The sequence below is a fragment of the Rattus norvegicus genome, chromosome 15 (assembly GCF_021556685.1).
Source record: "Rattus norvegicus strain SHRSP/BbbUtx chromosome 15, alternate assembly SHRSP_T2T, whole genome shotgun sequence".
NCBI classification, from domain to species: Eukaryota; Metazoa; Chordata; class Mammalia; order Rodentia; family Muridae; genus Rattus; species Rattus norvegicus.
This window is the reverse complement of record NC_141548.1, coordinates 60,820,730-60,840,060: the sequence shown is the minus strand read 5'-3', so window position 1 is coordinate 60,840,060 and position 19,331 is coordinate 60,820,730. Positions and strand designations below refer to the sequence as shown.

The 19,331-nt window shown below is 42.4% G+C and overlaps 2 protein-coding genes, 1 long non-coding RNA gene and 1 pseudogene across 35 annotated transcripts in view; 2 read left to right on the top strand and 2 right to left on the bottom strand.

The window, feature by feature from the left end:
* The window catches only part of Sugt1 (SGT1 assembly cochaperone of MIS12 kinetochore complex), a 40,725-nt gene extending 29,749 nt beyond the window's left edge, over positions 1–10,976 (bottom strand). Inside the window, 5 exon segments of one of the 2 annotated variants that reach the window (NM_001013051.1) lie at positions 2,847–2,917; positions 3,516–3,585; positions 4,125–4,215; positions 10,671–10,728; positions 10,816–10,905. In NM_001013051.1, the coding sequence (NP_001013069.1) occupies positions 2,847–2,917; positions 3,516–3,585; positions 4,125–4,215; positions 10,671–10,728; positions 10,816–10,853 (328 nt within the window). In that variant the 5' untranslated portion in view covers positions 10,854–10,905. 2 annotated transcript variants of the gene reach the window in all.
* On the top strand, positions 7,636–9,391 carry LOC148001074 (uncharacterized; annotated as a pseudogene).
* Positions 10,977–11,094: 118 nt separating the features above from the next.
* Positions 11,095–17,659, top strand: LOC148001073 (uncharacterized). The gene is made up of 2 exons (XR_015639014.1): positions 11,095–11,669; positions 17,317–17,659. It is a non-coding gene; the product is annotated as an uncharacterized LOC148001073 (long non-coding RNA).
* The window catches only part of Elf1 (E74 like ETS transcription factor 1), a 96,312-nt gene continuing 92,615 nt past the window's right edge, over positions 15,635–19,331 (bottom strand). For 31 of the 32 annotated variants that reach the window (XM_087586701.1, XM_087586708.1, XM_087586717.1 and 28 more), the window contains one exon: positions 15,635–17,750. In XM_087586701.1, the coding sequence (XP_087442827.1) occupies positions 17,153–17,750 (598 nt within the window). In that variant the 3' untranslated portion in view covers positions 15,635–17,152. 32 annotated transcript variants of the gene reach the window in all.

The window sequence follows — 19,331 nt, the reverse complement described above, 5'->3', positions numbered from 1 at the left end:
GATACTGGTTTTGAAGGCATGAAGGGGTCATGAAGAGCAGCTGAGGCTTGGCACAGTGAGAGGCCAGAGAAGGCCACTGGTAAAGGTGTCACCTCAGCTGCAGTTGACAGCCCAAGCTCAGAGGGATCATGCAGCATGAAGGGAGCCTAGGAGAGACTATTGGTGAGGTCTGGTTGCAGCAGAAGACCCCAGGGTATTGGAGATGCCGGTACCACGGGATGACCACCAAGAACAGCAGCAGCGTGGAGTGGATGAACCTGAGCCTGGAGTGCTACAGAGGGCAGAGCTGGAGATGGGAGCCAAATCCTATTGAGAAGACCAGAAGATGGAGTGTGGATCCCAGATACAGGAACAAGAAGCTGTAATGTTGAAGTTGCCTTGGAGACCCTAAGATGTTTGAGGCACCAGAGCCATGGGCTAGCTGCTGAGGAAAGCTGCTCACAGGGAGAGGAACCAGCCCAGGAGAAAGAAGTTTGTTGCAATCAATAGAGATGAAGGGAGTTGGAGGTCTGAAGAGCACTTTGACATCAGACATGGAGACACAGAGTTTAGAGTTTACTCGGCTGGTTTAGTCTTGCATTAGTAGAGTTAATTCCTCACTTTGAACAGTAATATATCCTGGATGATGTTGGAGGATAAGTGTTTGGATGAATCTCAGAATAGACTTTGGACTTTTAACATTGTTAAGACTGCAATAGACTACAGGGACTTTTGAAGTTGGACTAAAAGTATTTTGCATTATGCTATGTTTAGGTATGGTCCCTATAGATTCATTGTTTGAACACTGGCAAAAGGCCCCTCCCCCCAAGAAGCAGAGTTATTTCCAGTTAAAGAGTCACTGTGGTAAGCTCCACCAAAGGAAAAGATAAACTAATCCAATTAGGGTTATGAAGTTTCCTATCATTTTCTACTTACTTATAAAATCTACCTTGTAGTTTTCTAGCTCTATGCGACTAGATCTTGGCATTATGATAATGTTTCATACACACTTCTTGAAAACATGACAATTTAGAGAAAGCATAATACTTTCAAAATTATTTTTTCCTGAGGCTATAACTGGATATGTCTGCAGGAACCCCTGAGTTTGTTACCCAGCACCATACAAACTCAGTATACTGATGTCTACCAGTTAACCTAGCACTCCAGGGCTAGAGCAGGAAGGTCACGAGGTCAGGGCCACCCTCAGCTCCATAATGAGTTAAATACACAAATGTCTCAAAAACAGGAAGTTCTCATTTTCTTCTGTATCTCACAACGTTCTAAAAGTTAATAATTTACTTCTCATAAAAAGACACTGGGGTAAAATCCCTTTCAGCAATCTGAGTAACTTAAAATGAACAGACATTTAAATCGTTTTATTATTTTATGTGTGCTGGTATCTGCCTGCACGTATGTGTGCACACCTTGTTTGCGTCTGCTGCCCTCACAGACCAGCAGAGGTTGTGGGGGCCCCTGGAACTGGGGCTACCCAGTAATGTGAGCTGCCATGTGGATGCTGGGAATCAAATCTGGGTCCTCAGAGACCAGCCAGAGCTCTTAACCTCTGAGCCATCGCTCTAGCCCCACTAACATATTTTTGAACATGAAAGCGAATTAAATTTTCACTTTTCCAGTAGAAGAAAACACCGCCACACTCTGGAGAGACAACTCAGTTGGTAAAGTGTTTCTCCTACCCTTTACCAACTAAGGACCACCATGTGACTCGTAGCACTCATGTAAAAAGTCAGGTGTGCCGTGAGCTTTAATCCTAGCACTGGGGACCCAAAGATATGAAGATGCCTGAAGCCTGCTGCCAGGTCAGCCTAGCCTAATCTAGCAAGCCCAGGTGCCCGCTCAAGAAAACAAAGACAGTTCCTAAGTAATGCCCTGAGATTACCCCTGGCTGCCATTACCCTGGCTGCCGCATGCACTCAACAAATATTCCTACAGAAGAACACATGGGGATGGGGTTATATATGGAGATATGGAGATTAATTAGTTGGGAAAACACACTGAATGAATGAATACATATAGTTTTTGGCTTTTTCTTTCCTTCCCCTTTCTTCTTTCTTTTCTCTCTCGTGTGTGTGTGTGTGTGTGTGTGTGTGTGTGTGTGTGTGTGTGTGTGTGTGTGATGCCAGAATGAATGAATACATATAGTTTTTGGCTTTTTCTTTCCTTCCACTTTCTTCTTTCTTTTCTCTCTCTCTCGTGTGTGTGTGTGTGTGTGTGTGTGTGTGTGTGTGTGTGATGCCAGAACACGGATGTGCATGTTTGTAGGTCTGAGTTGACAGCAATCTTTCTCAACTGGTCTTCTACCTGTTCTTTAGGGCAAGCGCTGGCTCACTCGCTCGAGAGTTCTCTCTCGCAAGCGAGTTCTCTCGTCTCTTGCCTGCCTCTCCCTCTCCCTCCCTCCCTTCCTTCCTCTCTCTCTATCTCTCTCTCTAACACAGAGCTTGGCTACTCTGGACAGTCAACTTGCTTCAGAAACCCTCTGCCCCAGCCAGTCCAGGCTGGAATTAGAAGCGAGGTACCACCCTGACCTGGAACTCAAAAGTTCTGGGGTCCAAACTCTTGTCCTCTCTTGCTTGACAGTAAGTGCATAAGCAGCTAACCCATTCCCCAGATCCTAATTTTGGGTCTAATTTTCTAGTAGGAAAGTTTATCTGTACTTTAAATACTTAAAAAAAAAAAAAGTCATATTTAATCAAACCTTAAGTGAATTCAAATCCTAAAATCATCACAAAATAATTTTAAAAGAAAGGCGATATTGGGTTTTTGGGAAAATGAGATTTCAGCAAAACCTAACTAGGGTATTTAAGACCCAGAAAGGATATTCGTTATGAAAATGTAACTCTAATACTTACCATCTAATTTCTGTCCTTCTGCAAATGTTTCTAAAGCAGAAGCATAGTCTTTTTCATAGTATTCACATATTCTGTGCGAGAGCATTACAAACAAATTAATATACACGGTAAACCATAGAAAATACCTTCTTTCTAAATAAAATATTTGACTTTCATATATTGAAAGAGAATTTACTTTAATTCTATGCTAATAAATCAGAGGTTTTTTTTTAAGATACTATAATATTCAGTGTAATGGTCATTAAAACTCAATTTTAATACTCATTTCAGAAGAATCTGATTTTAACTGTATAATATATCCAAATATCCATATGTTCTAAGCCACAACAATTATGCAAAAGAATGAGGTTCTCAGTTAAATAAGTCATGCTTATCAGTGGTAATCAACAGTGCCTAACAAAGACACACAAAGTAGACTTTGTTTTGCTGATTATTAAACACAGCTCACCAGCTTCGCTGAGAGAGCATCCGTCGGCTCCATCCATACTTTACAGATATTTCCATCACCCCTGCTTTAGAAATCATACATCTGTCATCCCTTACTTCAGTTAACATATGCTAGTATTAGCATAAGTTAGTATTGTAAGATTACAACATGTATAAATATTACAAATTTACTCAACCAATTAGCACCTACTGGCTATAGTCCAAACTCAGCACATTACATACCCTTTCCTCAGAAGAGCAGTAGAATTATTTGGATTGAGTTCAAGAGACTTCTTTACATCGGCAATACCATCTATATATAAAAAGGTAAGATTGTTTAATCAGATATTTGCAGGTCCAGCACATACTACACACAAAATTTGAATCAAGGGCAGCACAGTGGTTCAGCTGTCACACTTAACAACCTCAATTCAATGCCCAGACTCCCCTGTTATTCAAAATGTTTCTCTCAGAGAAACCATGTTAAAGACCCTCAAAGACAGCGGTGGGGAGAAGACTTGGCCATGAAAAAGACCTTCATCTGCAAGCACAGAGACCTAAGTCAGTCCCCAGCACCCATGTAAGAACCCGGCTGTGCTGACTTACAACCCCCGGGCTCACTGGCCGGCAGTCTCACCTAACTGGTGAGCTCTAGGCCAATGAGACATCCTGTCTTTCAAAGAGGTGGGCGGCATTCCTGAGTGCCCCTGAGCCTGTCCTCTGGCTTCCACACACATGCGCAAGTGTGTGCAAAGGCACTCATGCACACACTCCATTTGAACCTTCTGACTCGGGAAAATGTTATAAGTAAACTACAAAATGACAAAACGGTTTGTAAGAAAGGGTAGTTACCACAGTATTTCCCGAGGAGAATGTGACAATAAGCTCTCTGACAGTAATACTGTGCGTCATCTGGATTCTGTTCCAAAGCCTTCGTCAGCTCCTAGGAATACAAACGTGGAATGTCAGCAAAAACTAATACTTAGGAAACACACTTAAGTTCTTCGTCTGTTGTAAAAGCTTGAAAATGGCAATTATTATCTCATTTACTCCCCAAAGCTCAGCTGAGATACACAGACCAGAATATTCCTTCTCATTTGGAGAAGGCTGAATTTGAGGTACCTAAAGCTAGCTGGATGGTGGCACACGCCTTTAGTCCCAGCACCTAGGAGACAGAGGCAGGCAGACCCCAAGTTAGAGGCCAGCCTGGTCTACAAAATGAGTTCTAGGACAGCCAAGGCTGTTAGAGAAACCCTGTCTTGAAAAACCAAACCAAACCAAACCAACAAAATATAAAATATCTAACATCTATAGCTCATAGAGGTCAACAAAATAAGTGAATGCATAACTACCCAGCCTTCCCTGTCGACTCCAGAAAACCGAAACACACTGCAACATTCTGCTCAAAGCCCAGATAAAATCTAGCAAACAACCGGTTAAGAGTTAGCATTAGAGAGATAAAAACATTCACTGCCCTGAGTAGTCACAGTATTCACACAGTAATTGGACCATTAACAACACAAGAAAACACCACGTGTTAATAAGGCCAATACCAAATGCAGACAAAAAGACTGATTCTCTCCCATACAAGAGTATTTATACAAGATGTATTTAAATAACCACTTACCACTGACTTTAATTTTAATGATTCCCAAAACCAATGTATACCAGAAAATCAAAATAGACCTAGACCAGGATAGGAGGTAGCCTAATTTGCAGAGTGTCTGCCTAGCATGCACAAAGCTTCAACCCTTGCCACCTACATAACTGGATATAGTGGTTCATGCCTGTAATCCCAGCACTGAGGGTTCAAGGTCATCCCAGCTATACAGCCAAGTTCCAGACCAGCCTGGGTTACATGAGACCCTTGTCTGTAAACAAATTAAACAAAGACTCCCACCAAGTACACCATCAATCCACCACTTCAAAAGCACTAAATGTATCTAGTCCAACCAGTAACATCAAAACCCTTCACTGAGTCTTTGCACAAAGCTTTCCAGCTGATGCCAAGCAGAAATCTAGGTCCTTCCAAAGGCTCTTGACAAGACTCCCTTATTATCTCTAATCCTGTGTTACTCTCTGTCCAGCTGAGGTCCAACCACAATAATCACCTAATAGTCCCTCAAAATATGCTACTTCATCTGGCTACAATGGTGATTTTCGGTCTATGGGTTGTGACCCCCCCCTTGGGGGTCAAACAACCCTTTTACTGGGATTGCCTAAGACCATCTGAAAACAGGTGTTTACATCATGATCATAACGGTTGCAAAATTACAGTTATGAAGTAGCAACAAAAATAATTTCATAGTAGGGGATGGGGGGGGAGGTCACCACAACATGAGGAAAGGAGTTCCAGTGTGAGGAAGGCCGAGCACCATGGGGCCCAGCATGCTCTTTCCAGAGCACGCAGTAAATTCTTTCTCTAACTTCCTTAGGGACAAACCAGTGCAAGAGACTACATTCAAATCCAGCTCTGTGAAACCCCAGAGTAGAACTTACACAAAACAGTAGCAACCCCCAAGATCATTTTACTCCAAGCATTTCTCCCTACCACCTGTATTGATGTTTTCTAGTATTCTGAAATCTCTACGTTAAGTAAATCTTTCTACTTAATTTTTAAAAAACTTTGAGATTAGCAAATAAACTGAGAATAATGACATATGCCTTTAATTCCAGTGTAAGGGCAGGGGCGGGGCAGAGGGGTAGGGGATCTCAGCCCGAGACCAGCCTGGTCTATACCGGGAATCCCTAGGCAGCCAGTGCTACAGAGAGAGATCTTGTCTAGAAAGAGAGAGAGAAAGAGAGAGAGAGAGAAATGGATTATGATCGAAAGGTTATTACAGATTATACTGATGTCAAGATCATCAATTCAAAAAAGTATTTTTAGAAACATTATATAACACATAAACCAGATAACAGGTTGAGCCCTTTTGATTGGCTATAAATGTGGCTCAGTAGGCAGAGAACTTCCATACTGAATACAACCCCCCTCCCTTTTCCTCTTAAGAATTTTTTTCATGTACTTTGATGTTTTTAACCTTCCCACAACTCCTCCCAGACCCCTCCACCTCCCTATCCACCTAACTTTATGGTCTCTAAACAAATAAACAAAACCATGGAGTTCACTTTGTACTGATGGATTACTCCTGAGTTTGCCCTGGAGTGCAGTTAATATAAGCAGTGACTACACTGGAGAAAACGGATTTCCCTTTGCCAGCAGATACAAATTGCCAACAGTTTCTTGCTTAGAACTAGGGCCTCCCATCCATTTCCTCTCCTCGGTGCTTGAACCTGTAAGTCTTGAACACACTGCTCCAATATGAGCTGTTATGTGACTTGTCCTATTGTGTGTGGAAGGCACTGTTTCCCTGGAGTCATCCATCACCTCTGGCCTCCCTTCCAGCTTCCTTTTTCCCCTAAGCCCCCCATCCTAAGCCTTCCAGAAAGGGGTTGGATAAAAGTACCCCACTTAGCTGCAGGCCCCAGTGTCTCTCCCCGTCTGCACATTGTCTAGTTGTGGTCTGACAAAACCCCTTTCCAATCCCCAACACCACATAAAAACCAGCATGGTGGTGCTATATGGCTGCATAAGATTATAATTCCAACACTAGAAAAGGAGAGGCAGGAGGACCTTTAGTTCAAAAATTACCCTTGCCCACATAATCAACCTGGGCTTCTGTGTCTTAAACTAAAATTAAAAGAAGTTGAAAAGAACAAAAAGTCAAAAAAAAAGTTATTACCATGTATGTACTATATAGTCTGTAGGATATACTATGTAGCCTAGGCTGGCTTCAAACTTGCTGTCCCCTCCTGTAGCCCCAAGTGCTGAGATTACAGGCATGAGCCACAGGCAGCTTATTGATTCCTCTTCTTATAAAGTCAAGTAAAAGGCTCAGTAGTTCAAGCCACTCGTAAATGTTCTTTAAAACCACTAATCCATTGTTAGTTAAGAAAAACAAATTTAGTAATAATAGTTCAGTCTCATAAAACATGCAGACTTGGAAAGGCTGTAACGAAAAAGTTGTTTCCAAAACAATCATACAAACAAACAAAAAACAGTGAGAGTCAAACTTAAAATGACAAATTTGCAATGAATAAAACGTGATTTATGGATAAGCCAGGTATAATAAAGCCCCAAACAAACCACTAAGACAATGACTCACGATCTTAGTTAGCATGCTTTTAGTGCACCACTCTCTTTCAAGAGTTGCTGCCTACAGAAGCATGGTAGTCAATGGAAGCAGCACCTCAAGAGGCGACATCTCTGGTGCCAACACTTGAATCACAGCAGCAAAAGGCTATGAATTAGTGCAGACCTAAGCCAAACCTATTGTAAACAAGTCCAAAAATACACGTGCAGAAAATGAGTACTGTGGCTCCCGTGGTAGAGCAACTGAACAGCATCAATTCCACTGCCACAAGAAACGGGCAAGCAAAAACCACAGTGAGAAACACACCACTAACCGAACAATAATTGGGGGAGGGGGATGTAGGACATTAAAATTGAGACTTTAGATGGGTTTGGGCTGTAGGTCACTTGGTAGAATGCTTGCCTGGCATACATGAAGCCCTGGGTTTGATCCCTGTCACAGGCCTATAATCCTAGCATGCATAAGGGTCAGAAGTTCAGAGTCACCCTTAGTTACATATGACTTGAGGGTAGCTTAGGATACGTGAAACCCTGCCTCAGTAACAAATACGACTTTGAAGCTGGCGCTGTAGGAATAGGTGTAGAGGCAGACCATGCACTTAACATGCATGAGGACCTGGGCTCAAACCCCAGCAAAGCTTCAAAACAATTTTTTTTAATTAATACTAACTCTTAGTAAATTTTTAAATATTTAAGTTTTTAAGCCCTTTAAAAATGCTAAGGTTCAAAGAACCTCTGTGTGTGTGTGTGTGTGTGTGTGTGTGTGTGTGTGTGTGTGTGTGTATCCGGTTCCTCTTCTTTTCCCTACAGTTACCTAGCTAGGGTCTAAGCATAGAAACATCAGTCCATTTAACTAAGCACTGCTGGAGAGAAAAATGTCAGCACACTACATGTTTATCAATCTCAGCCTGTGCCCTCAACAAAGTGGCTTCCAAGTAGCTACTAGTTGGGGTATCATATAGCCCAGTCCTCTCCCTGCCAGATGACCTTAATCCCTTGAAACCAGAAACCTGTTGCTTCCAAGCTTCTTTGTTTTGAGCAAGTTAACCTTTTTATGCTGTACTTCAACTCCCTACTGAGTAAAAATGTAGCTAATGACAAGTGTGCAAGAATCCGTGCAGGAGAAAGCTTGCCCATCGTGAGCCCCAAGTGCTACCCTGAGAACATAGCAGTAAAGAATCAAGATACACAAAACCCCTGCTGTCTTGAGGCTATTTTCAGGCCTGATTTAGACAGAAAAACTAGTTCCTCTGAGCAGGATCATTTCAGGTGAAATCTAAAGAAACAGGCATCCCCGGGTAAACCAAAATATAGGGCAAGCGTATCTGGGGCAAAAGCAGCAGAAGCACCGGAAACAGTGTAGCTCTACAGAAAGAAATTCCAAGATGTCCACTGCACCAGGCACCCTGCTGGCCATTGTAAGTTGTTTGGACCTTCAGTATGAGGGAAGGTCATGGAAAGTTCTAGTAGGAAAGTGACATGATTCAACTGTCAGTCTGGCTACTGTATCATTAATACAGTAAAACAAAGCAGGACCAGAAACAGTGTCAGTCCCCCCCAAGAAACTCCTTTCCCCAAGTCTGGCATTTAGACAAAAGCCAGCACTCTTTCAAGGGCCTGAAGATAGTTCCTACTTGCTAAAGGAGCTTTCTCCTTATCTCTGGCAAAAGGAATGTAGGCTCTTCTATTAACAGGTTTCAGTGATGCCTATCAGCTTGTCAAGGTCAATGCTAGCCTCTACACTTCTCTCAGTCCCTCACAGGTACAGCTTACCATATAACTTAGATCTCTCTCTCTCTCTCTCTCTCTTTCTCTCTCTCTCTCTCTCTCTCTCTCTCTTTCTCAGCTTTTTACCCTTGTGCCCATGTTCCACTGGTGCTCGTTTTCATTCAAAGTCCAGAATGTGTGGCAGCCAGAGGTTGTAGAGTACCACATTGAATACATTAGAAGGAACAGCATCTGCCAGTGATCCTAGGGTTTCCGGGGCAGCCTAGATCTGTACCCAGCATTCAATAAGCTTTCAATAATTTTTTGTTTCCTCCTCCTTTCTCAGGCCTCCCCCTACTCTCCATTTTGTTTTTATTTCCTTTGGCAGAAAATATAAAAAAATATTTGCCTCTGTAGCCCTAATCTCAAAGTCACTAATGCCTTGGTTTTTGTTTTCTTTTGAGGCAGGGTTTCTCTGTGGAATCCTGGCTGTCCTGGTACTCTCATGGTAGACCAGGTGAGCCTCAAACTCAAAGAAATTCACTCCCAAGTACTGGGATTAAAGGTGTGTGCCGCCAACAGCAGGCTCACTAATACCTTGCTCTCAAACCTGATGACCATTCCGTAGACTTAAGGATACAAAATGGAGCTTGTAACATTCAAGCAACAATGTAGCTATTCTAGTCTGCTAGCCTCTAGAAAAGCGGTTTCTCTAAGGCTCAGAACATAAAAATGTTGCCTTTTTCCAGTGATTCATGGAGCTCTGAAGTGTAGCAGAGTTTCACACATTCAAGGCTAGCCTCAACTCACTAAGTTACTGTGGATGACCTTTAATTTCTGATCCTAGTGCATTCATCGCCTGAGTACCAGAATTACAGGCCTGTACCACCATAGTGGATATGTGCTGATAACTCTCCAGAATCCAGCTAGCGCTCCTAACATCCATACAAAGCTAGTTTGTTCTAGACTTCACCTGAAATGAACCAAAGGAAATTCATATAATATTAAAAATGTAGGCAGGGTTTATTTACTAGTACATCCCAAGCCTTCTCAGGATCCAAACCTTGAGATTAGTCTAGGTAAAAAACACGTTTTAATAAACAATTGTATAAAGAACAAGCAGTCATCTGTAAAGTTGCAGGCACAGAAGGGAAAACGTTCTTTAGTAAACTTAATTAAGGACACTTAACAGTACCTGACACATAAGGGCAAACATAACTGTTAAAGTAAAAAATAATACATCAAGCCCGATTTTCGCCTTTTCCTTGATCATAAATGCCATTATAAGAGCAATCACGGAGGGTAACTATGTGTCCAAGAAATAAATAGGAGGGAGGTACCCCCACCAGGAGCTTGTGGAGAGGAGGGACAAGATCTATAGCAAAGGGATTACTAGGGGACAAAGAAATGGATCTTAATCTAGGGACTGAGACACATTGAAAATTGTAGCTCTGGTCCCACGAAGGTAATGCTGGGAAGAGGCGGAGTCTATAGGAACCCAACAGTCCCAGTGCAAAAGAAGCAGAAATGAACTCACTCACCTCTAACGCCGCCTGGGGGTCCCCGTCGATCAGAGCATCTGGGAAGCTCTGGAAAAACCTGCCAGGAAAACAACGACTTCAGCAGGGCTGTCTAACCAAGGAAAGAATTGAACGACAAATAGCAAAGGTGAAGAAAATCACGCACCGCTGGGACGATGCAGGTCCTGCTGCAGCTGCCGCCATCCCTAGGAGTCACGAAAGCGTCTGCCTGAGCGTTTTCTACCTTGGTTACCAGCTCCGCCGCCGCCCAGGAGGGGAAAACTTCTAAAGAAACCCCAACTGAGCTTCCGTCCTCCGTGGCCAATCAGCGATCGCTCAGCATGCGGCCGCGGAAAAGGAGGCGCAGGGTGGGCAGGTAGGCGCAGGGCCGGCTGGGAAAGAGGAGGAAACGCTCTCCGGCCCCGCCCCTACCCGTGACGCGCACAAGGTCCCGCCCCGAGGGCGTGGCCACGAGGCCTGTGCCTGTCCGCATGCCCGGGGCGGGGGCTCCCGCATGACTTGTAGGCTTTTTAATATTGTTTCAAAGGCCGCTGTAAGGTACTGGAACCCGTTGCGGGGTTTCTCGTATTGTTAAAGCGTGTCACGTTAAGCTCTGTTTCCTCCGGTTTTCATCATGGCTACCGCAGGCGGCCAAGTTGTGCGTGACGTCATTCGTGGCTGCCAAGTCTCTTCCGGCAGCGAGCCGGGTATGGCGCATCAGTTCGCTCGACTATCCGTGGAGAACCCGGACGGGCTGGCTCGCCGGAAGTCACGTTACCGGCATGAAGAATGGAGTTTTCCGGAGGCCCAACCAGGTCCTAGTGCTCCACACTCCAAGCTTCCTTCCTAGTCCGCTTTCCAAACTAAGAAAAGCCTGTTTCGCAGGCACCGCGTGGATGAAAATGACCTACAACTAATGGTCTTGTGTTCCAAGTAACCAATGAGCATCCCCCATCCCCCGCCATCCTTAGAGCCAAACATCAACTGGGAAACTTCCTGCGAGTTCTTTGAGACTAAGTGGTAAGAAGCAACAGGAAAGAGTGGCAATTATAGGTTCAGCGGAGCAAGTAGCAGAATTAAAATATCCGCTGCATTAAGACTGCACACCAAACTTGATTTAAAAGCTGTTAATACGCTCAGAAAGTCTTTTTACGAAATGCATTTTAGCAGGTGAAATGAATAAGGCGGTCCATGGTTTCTTCAATCATGGTATGTAAGACCTCAGGTCTGGAAATATGACAGTCCACGAAGAAAAAAATTACAGTTTAGGCATTTGCGTACATCTCCCCACTGTTAAACTGGCCCACTTTTCTAAGTTCTTACTTTAAAAGAGCTTTTCTAGCACATTTTCCATACTAGCCAAACTCCTGATTGTGCTTGCTAGTTATCCTGGGTATGCTCATTTTTTGTTAAAAACTCCCACCTACCACTCACCCCTTGCAGATGCAAAAAGTAGGGGTGGGAGGGCATTTGAAAACACGGAGAAACGAGTCCATTTTCAAGATAGAAAAAACGAGTCCGTATTCAAGATGGAAAAAATGGAAGTTACAAAGATTTAAGTACGTGTGGGATCATCAAGAGATAGAAGTGTGGAATACTACAAAGTTTAAAGTGTAACAAATTTGCAACCTGTAGGTATATACCATCTATATTGTAAATGAGTGGTTGGAAGGGGGAAAAGAAGGGCTGATAGAAGATAACAGGTCAAAGAAAGGAATCTGAACCCACTTGTAGGAATGGAGAAGTAGGGAGAGACAATTGAGGCAGAACAGGGCCAGCTGGCCACTAAACTCAAAGAGGTGCAGGTTTCAGGTTTGAGTGATTGCTGAGAAGATCGAGTTAGCTGAAGTAAACTGAAGCTAAGCAGGTTTGTAAGGGAAGGTAGAGAGTTTCCATTTGGATCTTTCCCATTTAAGGTTGTTTTGTGTACCCAGCAGACACCAAACAGAAGCATAAAGATGAGGATTGTCTTCTGCCTAAATGTCTTGAAAGCAAATGTTCATGTTGTTCAGTTTGCAGTTCTTTATATCTTAATATCGTCTACAACAAGTTTTCACGTAGATCAACTTATAATCATTTCCTTTGTGCCAGCTGTGAGACTGCCTACTCAAAGGCTACTGAAACATGTCGATTGCTCACTTTCCACATTTAAGTTTATCTACTTGGACTTTATTATTATTATTATTATTATTATTATTATTATTATTATTATTATTATTATTATATAAGTACACTGCAGATGTCTTCAGACATACCAGAAGAGGGCGTCAGACCCCATTACAGATGGTTTGTGAGCCACCATGTGGTTGCTGGGATTTGAACTCAGGACCTCTGGAAGAGGAATCAGTGCTCTAACCACTGAGCCATCTCTCCAGCCCTACTTGGACGTTTTAACAAAGAATAAAAGTTCATTATTTTATCCTCCACACAGATACCAATTAACCCAACCCCACTTACTGAAAAGAATCTTCATTTCCCCTTAGACGTGATGGCCACTTCATCTCTCCATTCAAAAGTCAAGGCATCTTCTTGGAAACAGAGGTGCCAGGCTTACCAGCACATTCATTTCGAATTTTCTAGACCCTAAAACTCTAACGTTCCTGTGCCTAGTAAATGACCCTGTCTTAGAGTTCGTGTTATAGTGGCACAAATGAATTGCTATCCTCCTAGTCAGTGAGAAACACTACTGACCTGAGTTAAAAGACTTGGTTTACTGTCTGGTGAGGCGGCTCAGTGGGTAAATGTACTTGTTACACAAGCCTGGAGAACTGAGTTTGCTCCCCGGGGCTTAGGTAAAGGTGGAAGGAGAGAACCATCTTCACAAAGTTCTCTGACTCTCTCCACCTCTGTGTATGGGTTTGTGTGTCTCTCACAATAACCAGATATAATTTAGCTGGGCTTTGTGACACACACTTTTAATCTCGAATTGTGAGTCTGAGGCAAGAATTGCGAAAAGTGCAAGATCAGCTTGGGTTATAGAATGATTCAAAGTCAGACAGAACTATACATTGAGACCCCCTCTTGAGAAAAGTTTGTTGCAAGTTGTTTATAGTATACTAATATATATGTAATATATATATATATATATATATAAAATGTCATTAGTAGGCTGGAGAGATGGCTCAGAGGTTAAGAGCACGAGCTGTTCTCCCAGGGAATCAGAGGTTCAATTCCTCCGCACACACATGGCAGCTCACGCACATCTATAACTCTCATCTCAGAGGATCCAACACCTCCAGGCGTCAATGAGTACTTCACAAATGTGGCTCATGAGGGTTTGTACTGCTGTGACAAAACACCATAACCAGAAAGAAGTATGGTGAGGAGGAAAAGGTTTCTATTAAGTCCACATTGCTGTCCCTCACTGAAGGAAGTCAGAACAGGCACACAAATGGCATGAACCTGAAGGCTGAGCTGATGCAGAAGCCATAGAAGGATGCTGCTTACTGGCTTGCTCCCAAGCCTTGCTCATCCTGCCTTCTTACAGAACCAAAGACCACCTGCCCAGGTATGGCACGACCCACAGTGGGCTGGGCCCCTCCCCATTAATCACAAATTTAGAAAATGCCCTACCACTGGATCTCATGAAGGCATTTCCTCAACTGAGACTCCTTTCTCTGTGATGACTAGCTTGTGTCAAGTTGACACAAAATCAGCCAATACACCCATACATACATGCACATGTGCAGACAAACAGGTGGTGGTTTGAATGAGAATAGCCCCATAGTCTCTTAGATTTGAATGCTTGGACACTGGGGAGTGGCCCTATTTGAAAAACAAAACAAACACACAAACAAAAAACTAGGATTGGGAAGTGAGGCCCTGTTGGAGAAAGTGTGTCTGTGGGAATGGGTTTTGAGATTTTAAGGGCCCAAGCCAGGGCCAGTGCTGCCTTCCAATGTGGATGTAGACCTCTCAGCTACCATATATCTTCCTGTATGTTGCCATGCTCTCCACCATGAGGACAGTAGACTAACCCTCTGACAGTGTAAGTAACCCCCAATTAATGTTTTCTTCTTTAAGAGTTACCATGGTCATGGTTTCTCTTCACAGCAATAGAAACTCTAGACACACACACACACACACACACACACACACACACACACACACACACTAATGCTTTAAAGGTTATGTATCAGTCCTGACACATGTCTTAAATCTCAACACTTGGGGGGCAAAAGTGGATCCTCTGAATTCAGAGTCACCCAGAGGTACACAGTGGGTGACACCTTGTCTCGACGCGCACATGCACATATACACACAGATGGGTATGAATATCTGAAAATTTACTGTTTACCACTAAGAGAGTAGGGGCATACCACATTACAGAGATTTTTGTTCTGGAATTTTTCATTTTCCATGTTTAGCAATTAATACAAAAGCCTGATTTGGGGCTGGGGAAAATAATCTCAATGAAAATAATCACTTACTGTGTACGCCCCGTGGCCTAGAAGGATCCCTAGGACCCAGGAAGTGCGGGAAGCAGTAGCACAGGGCCTGTAGGACACACCTCAGGTCCTGTCATGGCGAGGACCCACAGCCAGTGCTGTGCTCTCGTCTCTACGTGCATTCCTGCATGTGTACTCAAACATTTAAAAGGCTGACTTAGAGCCACTGCTTCTACACCACAAGTTTATTTTCTCTTTGGCTTTCTGTGACAATCTCATTGCAGAGTGTGTGTTTTCTAAGCATTATTTACTAGGGCTGTGTGATGCTCAGAGGGTAACCAGATTGACCCTGGAAACCCATGGTGGAAGAAAAGGTTGTACTGTGTTCCCCTTCAGGCATGGACATGGATGTGCACACACAGTGTAAGAACCTTGCCAGGTTTGGTTGGTGGCATGTGCCTGTACTCAGGAGTCTGAGGCAGGACAATCACTAGTTCCAGGACAGCACAGAGTTTGTGTCACTGTGTGTTTGTCGGGAGGCTTTGTGTCAAAAAGCAAATGAGTTACAGACAAGAAACATTTTCTTGAAAACAGAAATATTGAAAACTTTTACATGATTTAATAATAACAATTAAAGATACAAAATGTTTAGAGGATTCCAAAATTTAAATTTTTTGTTTAAATACAAATTCATTTTATAATATGAAAACATATAATATTAGACCTCTAAACACAATAATTTTTCTTCTACAAAACTTTCTATACTAAAGAATCTGCAGAAAACAATTTCATGTGACATTAAATTACATTATTTACATTGGAAAAGTAATCTAAAAACCCTACTTCAGAAGCTTGGATATAGAATATCTTTGTATGCAACTTCCCTCCCCCTTCACCCACAGTAAAAAATGATCCAAATAAAAAAACAAGTATGCCTTTATAATAACTGACTCAACCAGACTGGCTCAGGACTCTAGTTGCTTCTCTGGCCCTTGGAGCCCTGAGTCTCTTAGAATAGCAGTCTGTCATTTAGCACTCAGCTTACTAATAAGCCACAGTAAACGGTGGGCTAAGGATTAATGAACAAAGAACTTAGGAAGAATTTATGGCAGACCTTACTGATAGTAATTTTGTAGGAAAACATTTTTAAGCAATATTTTACCTATATTTACTTAAGGAAACAATCTGGTAATATTCCAAATAATTTTAAAGTACAGATAATAAAATCATAAAATTTATTAGTAAGAAGGAAACTTGTAGATCATTTTGTCTAGTCCAATGCATCCCTTTATTTTACCAGAAAGGCACAGACTATCAGGTGAATGGCCTGCCCAGGGTTACACACCAAGCTAGTAGAAATGTCACAAGTGCTGCCTTTATAATATCACATTTTGTGAACTCAGGTTCAGACATTAACATAGGCACACAATATTTTTGTTATTTTCGTTTTTCTGAAAGGTTTCATATAGCCCAGGCTGGCTTCAAATTCACTATGTAGCTAAGACTGTCCTTGAACTCCTCCTGATTGCCCCTTGTCCACCTCCCAAGCGCTAGGATTACAAGTATATGCTAACACATTGGGCATATACATTTCAATTTATGTTACTTTACAGATTCGTAGTATATTAAACAGTCCAGCCAACTAGAGTCAAGCTAAGTGACAGCGGAACAATTTTAATAGTATAAAATAAGTTTCTTGCATCTGAAAAGAGTCAAGACTTAAATTATACAAGTGGAATGAAAATGTTTCCTATATAAATTTCCTCTTGACGTATATTTAAGTAGTATTTTCGAACAATTCAGGAAGCTAATACAGTGTCAAGCTAGAAAAGAAACTTTAAAAATACTTATGATATAGCAACTGAAAAAAATTTCAAGAATTTCTTCATCGTATAAAATTCCTGCTCCTTCACAACTCAGTTCTGAAACATTTAGAGAGGAGACATACATGGGTTTTCCTCCTTATCTAGCAAAGGCAAAGGTCACTGTTTTTAACAATTACAAAATTAAGATCTTCTGTGGATTTATCTTAGAAAAAAATCATGTTATGGTCAGACAACCAAAAATGAGTTCAATTAAAAAAAATAACCACCCATAATTCCTTTGGTGTAGTAATTAAAAAGAGCTGGGCTCTAGCAGTTCATTCTGTGTGATGGCTACCTGAGAGGAAAACCCATTTGAACTGGACACCACCATCACATAAGGCTGGGGCTGCTGTTCAATTTCCTCAGGGTCTCCATTCAAATGACCTTCAGCCTTTTTCTCCACCTCTGCTTTAGGAGTTTTTGTTTCCTGAGCTTTGATAACAGACGTGATCACGGTGCCTGGTGGGTGTGCAGCCAGCTGTGAGCTCCGAGAGAAAGTCACCACAGGTGCGGTAGCACTGAAGTTTGGAGGTGAAGCCATACTGACAGCTCCATTGCCAAGGGACTGAACGCTGCCCGTAAGGACCTGCTGTACTGGGGTAGGGCTGAAGACGATTGAAGGAGGAGAGCCCGGCTTCTGTGACTGTAGCAGGACGTTTTCTTTCAGTACTGTCATGGGCTGTGATGATGGAATGGCTTGTAAAATAAATTTCTGCGGCCCTGCACCTGATGACGGGTCTGTGCTGGCTATAACCGTTGTGAGTGGCACTGTCTGGAGTGTTACTGTATGTAGCTGTTGGTTGCCAGGAGACACGACTACTGGAACCTGGGTTGAAGCCTGTATCGTCCTATTGAGATCAACAAACAGAAGTGAGACAATTAGCAAATGGAACATCTTTTAAAGCTTTAATACGTTACAAGTTACTCTTAAAAGTACATCCCTTGCTACTTCCCTGATTTTCTCACAGCATAATTAACATCATGCCAAACCTTGTGTTAAACATTACACAGGCCTGGTGTGGCACCAGCACACACCTGTAATCAGCACACTCAGGAGGCAGAGGCAGTTGGAGGCTGGCCTCGGCTGTGTAGAAAGCCCATGCCTCAGATGAACTCTGTAAACACCACCACATTACCACAAGACAGTTGGGTACTGACACTAAACAAGGCATTGATGGATGAGACAGACACACTGAAGCAACTCACTGTGCTCACGCCCAATAAATAGCCAACATCAGATAACAGTTTTCAACTTTAACATACAAGGAAAAATGCTTGATTAACTTTAAAAAATCATATCTTAACAGGATTCTCTATTTTTTAAAGGAGTTACTAGGATTTCAGTAGCTCATAATTGGCGTCAGATAGACATCAAAGAAGTCATGGCTAACTCCTACAAGTTCTAAGCCAATAGAGAACAAAATTAGGGCCACATTTTTGGCAAAATAAAATACACATATATTTTAGCAATTTTAAACACCAAAGTAATTTTCACAGTAACTTTTGCAAAACAGGTTCTTTCTGTGTTGCGCAGACTATCCCTAACCCCATCCACCAGCAGATAGAATTATGGCCATGTACTGCCCTACTCAGCATAAAACTATAATTTAACAGAAAAAAATCCAGTTAAGGAACTGGAATGATGAGCTAACCTCATTAGTAAATAAAAGTTTATAAATGATGTGATGACTGTAATTTTAAAAGTTCACACTGTGGAGTTTGTAGGGTTGTTTCCTTGCTTGAGACACATCTCATAGCCTCGTAGTCTATCACCAGGCCCTGTCTCTACCTCACACAACTTAGAGTTTACAGTTGTGCTTTCTGTTATTATCATAAGTCAGTTGAAAACTCTGTGTCTTGAGTTCAACTGTTCTCCCTGAATTTGGTGAAGTTATTTTGTGAGAGTTATACTTCAAATAGCTCAGTGCTAAATTAATCTCAACTAGCAAATTACTAAACGTGGATTTTGTTGTGCTAGTAGTTATAGGTGACCTGTCACACGTGAGAGGCCATATGAACAAAGACCATGTGAACTGGGAAAGACAGGGAAAGGCACGGGCAGCTCATCTGTGTGGGATGCTGTCTCCAGTTCAGATCCCCACCCGAGGCAGCATTGGAACATCAGTCCGTGGGAGAACATTACAGGCTGCTTCTTTTTCTTCTCTTCCTTTTTTCTTAATTTTGGAGACAGGGTCTTGCTGTGTAGCTCTGGCTGGCCTAGAACCTGCTATACCAACCATGCTGGCTTCAAACTCACAGTGATCCTCATGAATGCTGAGGTCACAGATATACACCAGCGTGTCTGGCTTTGCTAGCTTTCTAGAAAGGTAGAGCTAAATGAGAGCAAGTGCCGAGTAATAGAGACTTAGTAGTGGGAGGAGTAGACTCAAAACCAAGCTGTGGTACCATTAGGCAAACAGAGGGAACAG